This window comes from Coffea arabica, chromosome 3e (genome assembly GCF_036785885.1).
Source record: "Coffea arabica cultivar ET-39 chromosome 3e, Coffea Arabica ET-39 HiFi, whole genome shotgun sequence".
Taxonomy (NCBI): Eukaryota; Viridiplantae; Streptophyta; class Magnoliopsida; order Gentianales; family Rubiaceae; genus Coffea; species Coffea arabica.
In genome coordinates this window covers 31,581,496-31,593,655 of record NC_092315.1, presented here as the reverse complement: position 1 = coordinate 31,593,655, position 12,160 = coordinate 31,581,496, and the positions used below count along the sequence as shown (strand labels likewise).

The window sequence follows — 12,160 nt, the reverse complement described above, 5'->3', positions numbered from 1 at the left end:
AAGTTTATGAAGAACACTATTCTATAAGTACTTAATAATTTTAGTGTTACAAGATGGGAGAAAACATTTTTTCTAAAATCAAGGAAAATTAATTAGTTATAATTTATGCTTTTTATATTATAAATTTTTATAAATGGGTATAACCTGATATCTTTTGTCAACTATTGATAAATAGGTTTACAATTGCTCTATCGTGTAAATCATTATAAAATAAATTATTTTATTCAAATTGTTATCATATATTGACAGACAATAGGTAAATAAATTTTGGTTTCAACTTATTTAAGATATTAAAATTAAGAAAGTCCATTTTGTACTCACGAAGTAACTTTTTTTTGAACATGTTAAGCATAAATTTCTTTGAAATTTTGAGCCTTTTTCATATACTTTATCCTATATTACAATATACAAGTGTGTGTCTATATACACACACACATAAGAATCTAGTGAATGCAAGTGTACACTTTAGTGATCTGAATATACACATTTGAATTTATGTATATGCACACATATACACTCAGATTATGAGTGTTTTTTTTTATAGAAATAATATGTTTTATTACCACAACACAAACTTACAATCAGAGCATAGGACCAGTCATAACGACAGTCCTTTAACATATCTAAGAGAAGGGAAACCTAACTTTTGCATCCTGACTTCCCCTCTAGCTAGCTGTGGAAAGATGTCTGACTGGTCATAGACCTTAACAGGGTCATGCGGGTGCAAAATACCTACATTAGCTAGTATGTCAGCTACTTTTTTCGCTTCTCTAAAGGAATGAGAGAACAGCCCTGGATCATCAGCGATCAGCCATATTTGGGTTACTTCTCTACGAATGTGCCAAGAACACTGGAACCGCCATTGTAAGATGCCCACTAAAACCAACGAGTCAGACTGTACTCGAACCTGTGTGTACCCTTTCTGAACGCAGAGGCGGAGACCCGGTAGAAGAGCCAAGGCGTCAGCACGCAGACTAGTATTGACCCCCAGGTAAGCTGAGTACCCCACCAATACCTGACCATTTGAATCCCGGAGTACTCCACCCCCACCACTAGCACCTGGATTGCCCTTGGAACACCCGTCTGTATTAAGTAACACTAACCCCCTACCTGCTGCCTGCCACCGGACTAGTCTGCACTGCTGTAAGGGCTTGTGTTGGGAAATTTAGTCAAAAAACTGACTAAAAGTCAATGCCACCGTCAACTTTTGGAACTTACTCGCGACCACCTCGGAGATGTCCCGAAGGATGGCATGACAGATCTCCCCACACGACAGCTGGAGCCCTTCCCATACCGCTGTACTCCTCGCCTTCTAGATATGCCAACATATAGAATTTGGGAGAATAGAAACCACAAGTCGTCTCTGTGCATCAGACTGTGAGGAAATCCACCAAGCAACCAGTCTATCGCGCAGTGGAACTTGAGGCATAAATATTCCACAAGTGGCTCCAAAGGAATCCTAGATCTCCATTGCTAGTTGTCCCGTTGCAAAAAAGTGCTCAATAGATTCCTCTTCAGACATAAGGCAACAAAAGCATTTTGACAGACCTTGGACACCAAACTTACCCAGGATGTCATCCAGCAGTAGCCTCCTCATCAGAAGCCGTAACATAAAGAAGGACACTTTCAATGGGATCTGGGGATGCCAAATGCAAGAAAAGAGCCAAGAGGCGTTCCGAGCTTGCCTTACCTCCTGGAAGGCGGAAGATAAGAAGAAGTGCCCAAAAGTCGTTGGCATCCAGACAACCTCGTCTGGCCGCTCACCCTTAGGGGTTGGATGCCGTAAGATCAAAGCCGTGACGTCACTTGGAAAATATTGGGCTAGTAATAGTGAATCCCACCTCTTGTCTTTAAGAAAATCCCTGAATGTCAACGCGTTGACCGGAGCTCTATGAAAAAGAGCTCTAGTACCCAACCAATTGTCATACCAGAAGTCGCAAGTTCCCGCATATACCAACCACCGCATGGATAATTCCGCTTGTCGGCTCATATTGACCAGCCGTTTCCATGTAGGCGATGACCCTGCACTATACTCCACTTGACAGGGATGACAGTGTCGGCAGTACTTTGCTCGTAAAAATGTGGCCCAGAGTTAAGATCCCGTGCGAAACTTCCATCATAACTTGTAAGAGAAGGCAGTATACACATCCTATAGCAATCTGAAACCCACTCCCCCCTCATCCTTCGGAAAGCACAACTGATCCCATTGGATCCAATGATACCTGGTGCCCATCTCATTCGACCCCCACAAGAAATTCGAGCAAACCTTTTCGATGACGTTGAACACTGAGGCCAGGATTACCGAAGCCGATAGTAAATGCAAAAGAATAGCTAATAGCACATGTTTGATGAGCACAATCTTGCCCCCCTGAGACAGAAACTTGGTCTTCCACGAGAGGATTCGCCCAAGTATAGTTTGACTCACCTCTCCATAATAAGCGGCCTTACCCTTGCCAAAATGCAGTGGGAACCCTAGGTAACAGAAGGGCGCATGCTGTCTTGGGAAGCCAGTGATACGCTCAATTACCCTCCGTCGGGCCATCGAGACAGAGGGGTGGACCACATAGCCACTCTTGGGCCCATTCACTAGCTGGCCCGATGATTTTTGGTACAAGTCCAGCACCCGAACGATATTGTGTAAGTCAAGAGCCGAACCATTAGCAATTATCAGCACGTCATCAGTGAAGGTCAGATGCGTTACCGGAGGGCACCCCCACGGAACTTTGAACCCCTGAAAGCCTGCCTGAAGAACTAGGTCATTTAAAGTCCTAGAAAGGACAATGCGGGCGACAACGGATCCTTCTGATGAAATCCCCTACGAGACTTAAAGTACCCATAGGAAGCTCCATTGATGATAACCGAAAACCATACATTGGAGATCAGTCGCCAAACCATGTAAATAACTCTTTCCCCAAACCTCAAGCGCCGCATAACATTCACAAGGAATATCCACGACACCCTATCATACGCCTTGGTCATATTCAACTTCAAAGCTACATTCCCACCCCTCGAAGACCTGCGCATCCCTGAGAATAATTCTTGAGCGAGAAGGTAGTTCTCTGTGATGTTTCTGCCCTTAACAAAACCAATTTGCTAGGGCAACACCAGGCTCGGCAAGAGAGGGGCCATTCTATCTGCCAATAACTTGGACAATACTTTGTTGAAGAAATTGCACAGGCTAATCGGTCTGAATTTCGAGAAATCTGAGGGTTCGGTCCTTTCGGGAGTAAGATAATGGAGGTAGACGTAATAAAGCGAGGTAGCTCAGCCCCACAGAAGAAACTCAAAATTGCATTATAAACATCCTGACCAATCACCTCCCAAGCAAAAGTAAAAAACCTCCCCATGAAGCCATCTGGGCCAGCTGCATTTTCACCGTCCATTGCAAAAATGATCTTACGCACCTCCTCGATAGATGGGTCAGCCTCCAAACAACTATTCTCCTCTGCCGTGACAATGGATGGGATCACATGCAACAGGTCTATCGCATTGCCAGCAGGCTCAGAGAATAGCTCCAAAAAATAACGTACAGCTTCGTTTGAGATGTCCTCGTCCGTTTCCACCCAGTCACCATGCGCATCTCTAATCCTACAGATTACTCCTTGCACCCGCCTCTGCTTTAGGACAGCAAGAAAGAACTTGGAATTGCAATCACCGTGACGTATCTATTTCACGCTAGCCTTCTGCCTCCAAAATTGCTCTTCCACCCACAAAGCATGATTGAGCTGAGCCTGAGCCATATTAAGCTCCACCTGAGCAACATCCGAACCCTCGTTCTCCAACCTTGCCTTCGCCTGATGCACTGCAACTTCTGCCTCACGCGAAGCGTCAAATATGTTCCCAAACGTATGCTTATTCCACTCTTGGATGGCTCGTCGAGCATGTAACAGTTTGGAGCACAGAACCTTCATGGGGGAACCCTGTTGCTTCCGCTGCCAAGCTGTGAGAATGACATCCAGTAGGGAGGCCTTGGATGTCCAAATATTAAGAAAACGGAAGGCATGCGGCTTGTTATCTGTACGGGAGGCAAAGGAGATTTTTAGCGGTGCATGATCGGAGGGATGCCTTGCTAAGTGAGATACAGAGATGGTTGATGGTAAATCCAAGCACTCCGTATTAACTAGTAGTCTGTCCAACCTCTTCCAGATCCTAGCCCTACCGTGGCGATTGTTGCACCACGTGAAGTTAGGGCCAGAAAATCGCACGTCAAATACCTCAGCATTCTCCATAAAGGACATAAGCTCTAATCCCTCCGAGTTGCCAAAAGGACGGCCACCTTTTTTTACCTAGGGAGATATAACCACATTGAAATCCCCGCAAATACACCATGGTTGGGAACAGGGCTTCTCAAGCAATAAGGCTTGCCACAACTCCCATCACTCTTCCAATGTGCATTTGGCGTGCACAAAAGAGAAGCGCAAGGCATGTGGTAACCACGGATGGTGCAACAAGAGTGAGATGTGTTGGGAAGAGTTCCCAGCAATAGAACAAACAAATGGTAATCTAGAAAACACCCAAATGTCTTCCGACAAGTTTAGCATTACAGCATCAAAAGATAATCTTAAACGGATGGATTCTATGTTAACAACATCTAGTTTTGGTTCACAAATAGCCACCAACTGAACATTATGTAAACGAATTAATTTTTTAAGTCTTCTAAAATTAGGAGGTTTAGAGACTCCTTTAATGTTCCAAAAGATTGCATTAATCATGGGGAAGAACCTGGAATGAGTTTTTGGATGATGTTGACACCGACCGTAGCTGCCTGTCCGAAGGAAAGATCGCCCGTGTACCCTTCAACTTCACTTGTTTGAAGCCTTTCTCCAATGCCAAGGACTGATCAACATTAAGATGCATCAAGAGGGCTGCACGCTGTTCACCATGACCTGTCTTGGGTCTCGGAGACAGATTACCCGCTGCCACTGATCGCGCTACTTCATTCTCACAGCTCTCCTCTTCCGCACCGTCTTCTCCTCCCCTTCCATGGTTAGCCATGCTACCCTCCCGTAGACACGAGATTTGGCACATAGGTTGATCCACTGCATGCCCATCCTTCCCCAACAAAACCAGAATCCCAGACCGCGATTGTGTCATGGCTGGGCTGAAAATCTCCTCTTCAACCAGCTCTTCCTTCATGCGTTGCCCCCCTGTCGCCCTATGAGCGTTCTCCTGTGCTGGGCGGTCTCCTCCATCACCATCCAGGTTACTTGCTGGGGCTGCTACTGCTGCCGCTGGATTGGTATTTTCTGAAGCCCCAAGGAGCACCAAAATGCCATCCTGCGTTCGGTTTCCTTCCTCACCCGTAGCAGACCCAACGCAAGGCTATTCACGTTGCTCATCTCGTCGACCATGTTCACCCTTACTCAGAAACCTAACCTCAGTATACCTAGCTTTCTTGCACTCCTCTGCCGAATGGTCCAACCTCCAGCAATTGTTGCAATAGTTGGGTAGGTTTTCAATCACAATTTTTTGCCAAAACCCCACCTTTCCTTCAACAGCCACCCACACCCTTGAACAAATATGTTTGAGCAAGTCCACCTCTACGCAAACTCTAGCCACACCAGGTCTTGTTCCTGCTATTGTTGCCGAGTCCAGAAAGAGAGGCTTCCCCACTGGAGAAAGAATTTAAAACAGTGAATGCTTATCATGGTAATGGATAGGGAGAGCCGGTAATGAGGTCCAAACAGGAACCAGAGGCGACTCCTTTTGCACATGAAAGTCCCTTGTCCACCAAAAGACTCACATGGGATACTTCCCCAGTTGCCAAAGCTTTCGCGTCCAGATGTGATTGAAATCTGCTTCGGCTGCGCACTTAAGGAGAACATGGCGGTAGTCCATGAGGCCAACCGAAACCTGATCTCTTAAGTCCAGGGATGAAAAGAATTTCCTAATCTCTTCTAAGCTTGGCCACCCATGGGAAAACTTGCCCACCAGTGCCTAGCGGAACAGCGCCGCAAGCTTGTCAACCTCCTCCTTTGAAAATACCACAGCCGCCTCCCCTTTGTAGGTGGTTGACTGCTTCACCTGGATTGGGGAGTCAGCAGGCTGGGAGAATAATGGGCGAAGGATTTAGCCGCATAAGGGGACCTGTCATGCACATCAGCCAAAGCCTGAGGGGCCACCATGGCCGTGGGAACGCCGCCGGCTGTCCAAGAAGAAGATGCAAGCCAAAGCTATTTTTAGAAACCCTACCAATGCAACTCACGGAATTTTTTTTTTTTTTTCAGATTATGAGTGTTTATGTACATACATACAATTTATCATACGTGCACATAAGGCTACATTTCTTACAATATTGATTTACTCAGAATTTATTTCCTATAGCTTTTAAGTTATGAATCGTTTTCACTGCATGCCATTCAAAAATTTAAAAAATATTACACCATTTTTAAAAATTTTGAATTTTAGAAAGAAAGAGATTAGATAAAAACCCCAAATCCATGTATTACTTTAGGATATTTAAAACTATGCACCATTACATCATTTCTTGTGGTAATGAATTTAGTATTGTGCAACCAAACTATTGAATTGAAAGTTGAAAAGAAGTCCAACTGAAAAGGGATTGACACAAAAAAAACTTTCCCAAAGTAGTTAGACATTCCACGAAACTATCTATTATTTGGTGTTGTCAAAATTGTATTATCTTTTCTTTTCTTGAATCAGGGAAATAATATCAAAAGGAAAAATTTTTTATTTAAATAAAGGCAACCTTTAAGCATGAAAGCAAACTTAAGCGTATTAGTTTCCAATATTTCCTCCTGCCTAGACAACCAAGGGTCGAATTATGTATTAAAATGGTCTTGTAGGAGATGTTGGGTCAAATTCCATGTAATCGAATGGGTTATTGGTGGGTCCCACACATGATGATATGGAAGTGCTAAGTCATCATAGGGTCCACTTGAGCAAATATGTCATCTACCCATTTTTAAAAGGGATAATTATGTAATTGTGCAAAAATAAATTATCCCTAAGACTAATAATTTCAGCCAAAAAAATCTGAAATTTTCTTTATGTTAAATCTCTATACAATCTCATATTTGGCTTAAAAAAGTCTTCTTACTGTTGTTGGTGGTTACTAGAATTTTTAATCATAGTTAGAACAAAAGAATAGCACATGAAAGATTAAATAAATTTTGTAGTGAAAACAAAACATATTCTTGATTTGGAATATGATTTGACATAGAAGCTAATTTTGGACTCCAGGCATGCCATAGTAGCAATGGTGTTAATGGTGACGGGGCAGATTGTGGTGGCTATAGTGTTGGTAGTAATGCACTGAATTTGAATGCTTCAAGCAAAACTAATGGTTTATAGACCTAAAAATAAGATCAAACTATGGTGGGGAAATGAACTAGGTTTTATGTAGTGAGGAAAAAATTCTTAAGCGACACATGGCAACACTGAAATCAATATTGTCAGTGGAGTAAAAGTGAGGGATCGGAATAGAAAACTAGAAACAACCATAAGGGGAGATAAAAGGATTTGCGCAGTAGCTTATGTCATAAAAGATGTCAGGAAAAGGGTTGGCTTAGATCCTATAACTTCATGATGGATATTTATTCTTAGTTTCATGACTAAGGGGTGTATTTGAAGCAATATTTGTGGGCAAAACATAATGGTCTAACATACTCTAGTAATTGTGGCCCAATTGTCAGATCTAGCGAAAATTGACTCCACAAGAAGGCAAGTTATTGGACTTTTTGTATATAATTTCATGGACAGACAAGAACTAGATATCATGGCCTTATGCTATGGATAAGCACAAGGAACAAATTTGGGTTTAATAAGTGTAAAAAGTAGATAGGAACCGAAAGGCAAACAATGATACTTTAGACTATTAGTGAACTGACAGGAAAATAGAGTCACAAGGGCAAAGTATACTCAAATACAAGCCTTAGTAGTGTATGAAACAATAAAGAGGACCTGTTCGTAAGGAGATAAAGTAGCTGGTCTAGGGAGACTGAAGATATGAGAAGAAAGGTTAAGCCTGAAGGAGTAAGCAGGAAAAAAAATTGATGTTAGTAGGTGCCAATGTATGATATGTCAAGGTGAGGAGGTTGGTGCAAATGGAGTCAGAAGATTCATCCATTGGTTCTTCTATTCATAGGACAGTGAATATGCAGAAGAAAAGGGAAGCTTGTGGAATGCGAAATGTGTCTCAAGTGAGAAGAAAAGGAACACAAAGAAAAGTTTCATGCAGCGTATTAGGAAGGTAAATGTTCTAAAATTTAGATTTATAAACACATGTGAGTATTAGCACACATGCATACCAAAAGTGTGTTAGGTTAGGTTAGTTTTCATTCATTGCAGCTAGCATCTCCAAATGATTATATCAGGAGAAAGGACGGCAAAAGCTATGATCCTTCCTATGCAGAATGTAATAGCTAGCATTGAGTTTAGGAGTGATGGAATGTATGTATGTTCAGTCACCTCTCCATATTTGTCATCTGTCCCATCCTACACAAAATATATTATGATATGGGAGCTCAAGATGCCTGTGATGTTCAAGTTTCAAGTTTTGATAAAATAAAGGTTCCCATTGGTCCAATCTCAATAGCTCAAGCTAAAAAGCTTAAAGACTCATTTCAAGCATTCATTCGAGTTGTTCAATAGCAAGAAGGTGCTTATAAGTATATTGAAGGGGTCGAGTTGGAGAATCAACATCAACCAACCAAAACTTTGATTCACATTGAAGATATTGATGAAGGATTTGCCACAAACCCTAGGTCATGAAATCAAGGAGTAGATCGAGTTGTTTGCTATTTTGAGTAATTTTTCACTTAGTTTTCATGAGATTAGTTTAGTCATTTGTATGGAATAAATTTGGGCCAGCTTGCATGTAAGTTAGATCTCTTTTAGTTGCTTAATTCTTTGAGCCATTTGGTTAGGAGAATAAAATCAGCCAGCTTTAGATTAAGTTAGGCCTTAATTAGTTCATTAGTTAGTTAGTTAAGTTGTTTAGTCTAGGCCCATTTTGTTTTGTAACTTGGCTATAAATAGCCGAATCTTTGAAGCATTATGTAACGACTCTGAGAATTTTCCAGTAAACTGTTTCTTGAGAGAAATAATTCTTTTGACTTGTGAAAGTTACTTTTGAACATCTTAGAGTGGTTCATAAAGTACTCATTGATTCATCAATCAAGTAGTCACCTTGATTGTGGCATCGTCTATCAATATATATGTTCTTGTGCGGTCCAAGTTCACTTTGATTTCCACTACTCAAATGTTAATACTCCATTCTAGATACTGTGGCTTGTGTGTTATGGGTTACATCTGAAATAGGGAGTAGATCGTATTAGCTGGCATCAGAGCTAGTTGAAGGTATCAAAGTTATATCCCTTTTCGTTTCATTGTTTGTGTCTTGTGTCATTGCTCAACAATTATCAAATTATTCATAATTGATAGCCAAACAACTATAAAGCATAAGTATAAGTTTTCAAACTAACAAATCATAAAAAAGCACAATCATTCCCTAACTATTTCAAATGAAAATTATAACAAGTTCATCTTCACTCTAGGATATGAAAAAGTTTAGCTAGACATCATATTAAGAACATTTAAGTATGAAACAAACTTGTAACAAAGCATGACAAATAAGAACAAGAGACAAAGTTGGGAAGAAAAATTCTTATTCAATGTCTTGAAACTTGAATCCTTGGATTCCTTCACAAGTTGATCTCTCAAATAACCTTGATACAAGAGTGTTTTCACCTTCTAATTTTGAAACTTACAATATGAAAGTAAAGCTAAAAATATTTTTATTTTTACTTCTACTCTACTCTACTTCACACAATAAGGTGCTATATCTTGCTAACATGATGCTCAAATGAATGAGATTGAAAGGGTATTTATAGATGTTTTGGAAGAGAAGATATTCTCATAATGTAGTCACAAAGTTGTTTTTCTCTTCTCCAACTCAAATTTAGCTAGTTCCAACCATTTTTCTTACAGAGGAATTGGTCAAAAGTTTATGTGAACAGAGTGCAAGTTACAGAACAAGTTGCAGCTTTGTTTCAGAGATCTGTGAGGTGTATGCCTCTTGGATCTGCCTCTTGGATCTTCTTTGTCTTCAGTTCTGCACATTCAGCTCAAAACTCAACTTTGCTTTGTTTTTGGTCCAATTTCAATTACAATTTTCTTGATGATGGAGGCCGTATTATCTCATGCACCACACATAAAAGTTATAGCTCTTTGAGTTAACTTTGCAATGCATCAAGAATCATCTCATTTGGATCTCTGTAGGCTGAGTAATGACCAAAATACTCTTGACTGTTAAATGCTTTATTTCAGCTTTTGACATAAATTTTGTCGATTGTATTTATACTTTTTGATCAGGAAACTCAACAGACTGGATTTCAATGTCTTCATATGAATTGTAGAGCTATGTATTAGCTTTAACATGGGTCAAGAATCATTTCAATCCGATACTTGTAACTCAAGATATAGCCAAAATGCCAAAGTGTGTTAAAACTGTAAAACTCCTTTTGACTTGAATCTTTTCCTATGATACCGAAACCTACAAAACAACACAATTTTGCATATTAGCCCACACTTTTACATGTTTTGATGAAGAAATGCTATTTGTATGAAAAGTAACTTATAAAAGAACTCAATTCTTCCATTTTAATTTAAAACACACCAAAAATTAACCTAAAACCTAACTAAGAATGGATAAAATAAAGGTTAATCAAAGATGGAGTTTTATATGATGTAGTACCAATGCAAGCTAGTCATGTTTTCTTGGGTTGTCCATGGCAGTTTGATAAATACGATGGACATGCTAAGTAGTATACTTTTATGCATTGTAATAGGAAAATCACTTTTGTACCACTTGCTCCTAGACAAGTGTATGAGGATCAACTGAGACTTCAGAGGGAAAGTGAGAGAAAAAATCGAAAGAAAAGTGAGACACAAAAGCAAGAGAGAGTGACCAAATTAGTTGAGGGGGAAAAGGCAATTGGAGAGTCGGCCAAGAGAGGAAAAAAAGAAAGGAAACAAAGCTTAATTGCAAAAGCCAAAGATATCAAGCGAGTTTTGATTTCTAATCGGCCCCTATTTGTACTCTTGTACGAAAACGTGTTGGTTATTTCTAATGAACTTGATAACTCTTTGCCTTCTAGTGTTTCATCTCTTTTGCAAGAATTTCAAGATGTATTTCCTGAGGAGATCCCTAATAGACTGCCACCTGTGAGAAGCATCAAGCATCAAATTGATTTGGTTCCGGACGCACCATTACCAAACAAATCAGCCTATAGCATGGGTCTAGAGGAGATCAAGGAGTTGCAAAGATAAGTAGATAAGCTGTTGAGAAAGGGATGGGCTCGTGAGAGTTTAAGTTCATGTGCTGTTCTAGTCATTTCAGTGCCAAAGAAGGATGGAACATAGAGAATGTGCACCAATTGTAGGATTGTAAATACGATAACGGTAAATTATGTTAGATGAATTGCATGATTCAGTCATTTTTACTAAAATTAACCATAAAAATGGCATTCACCAAATTAGGATGAGAGAGGGAGATGAGAGAAAAATAGTTTTTAAGACAAAACATGATTTATATGAATGGTTAGTTATGCCATTTAGACTTACTAATACACCTAGTATTTTCATGAGACTAATGAACCATATTTTGCAACCTTTTTTGGAAAAATTTATACTTGTTTATTTTAATGATATCTTGATCTATAGCAAGAGTTTTGCTCAATAGCTTGAATATTTAGGGACTATTTTTTAGGTACTTCGAAGGCTATTTGTTAATCTCAAGAAGTGCATTTTTTGCGCTAATTATCTTGTATTTCTAGGATATGTTGTTAGTGAGCAGAGCATTTATGTAGATGAAGAAAAGGTCAAAGGCATACAAGAATGACATACTCCAAAGTCGGTTAGTGATGTACGAAGCTTCCATGAACCTACTAGCTTCTATCGATGCTTTGTCAAAGATTTAGTGCAATCGTTGTACATTGAGGTACTCAAGTCTCGTATTTGTATACTGAGGAGCAAAGTGCTCGGGTCTCGGCTAGAACTTCAGCATATCTGCGGCCATCATGTGCTGGATGCCTCAAGGGGGGTAACAAACTAAACGCTGGTGCCATATGCAAACGAACACTTCGTAAATACCAAATCGAGAACAATTTCAATCTGAGACCACATTAAATCTAAACAA

At 40.1% G+C, this 12,160-nt stretch overlaps 1 protein-coding gene and 1 long non-coding RNA gene across 2 annotated transcripts; both read right to left on the bottom strand.

The window, feature by feature from the left end:
* Positions 1-598: 598 nt before the first annotated feature.
* On the bottom strand, positions 599-1,966 carry LOC140038468 (uncharacterized). Its single transcript, XM_072083830.1, has 3 exons — positions 1,567-1,966; positions 1,219-1,363; positions 599-1,133 (listed from the first exon to the last, which is right to left on the bottom strand). Exons 1-3 carry the CDS (start codon positions 1,964-1,966, stop codon positions 599-601), a joined length of 1,080 nt encoding a protein of 359 aa, XP_071939931.1.
* Positions 1,967-10,303: 8,337 nt separating this feature from the next.
* LOC140038256 (uncharacterized) lies at positions 10,304-12,007 on the bottom strand. Its single transcript, XR_011842070.1, has 2 exons — positions 11,869-12,007; positions 10,304-10,516 (listed from the first exon to the last, which is right to left on the bottom strand). It is a non-coding gene; the product is annotated as an uncharacterized lncRNA (long non-coding RNA).
* Positions 12,008-12,160: the final 153 nt, after the last annotated feature.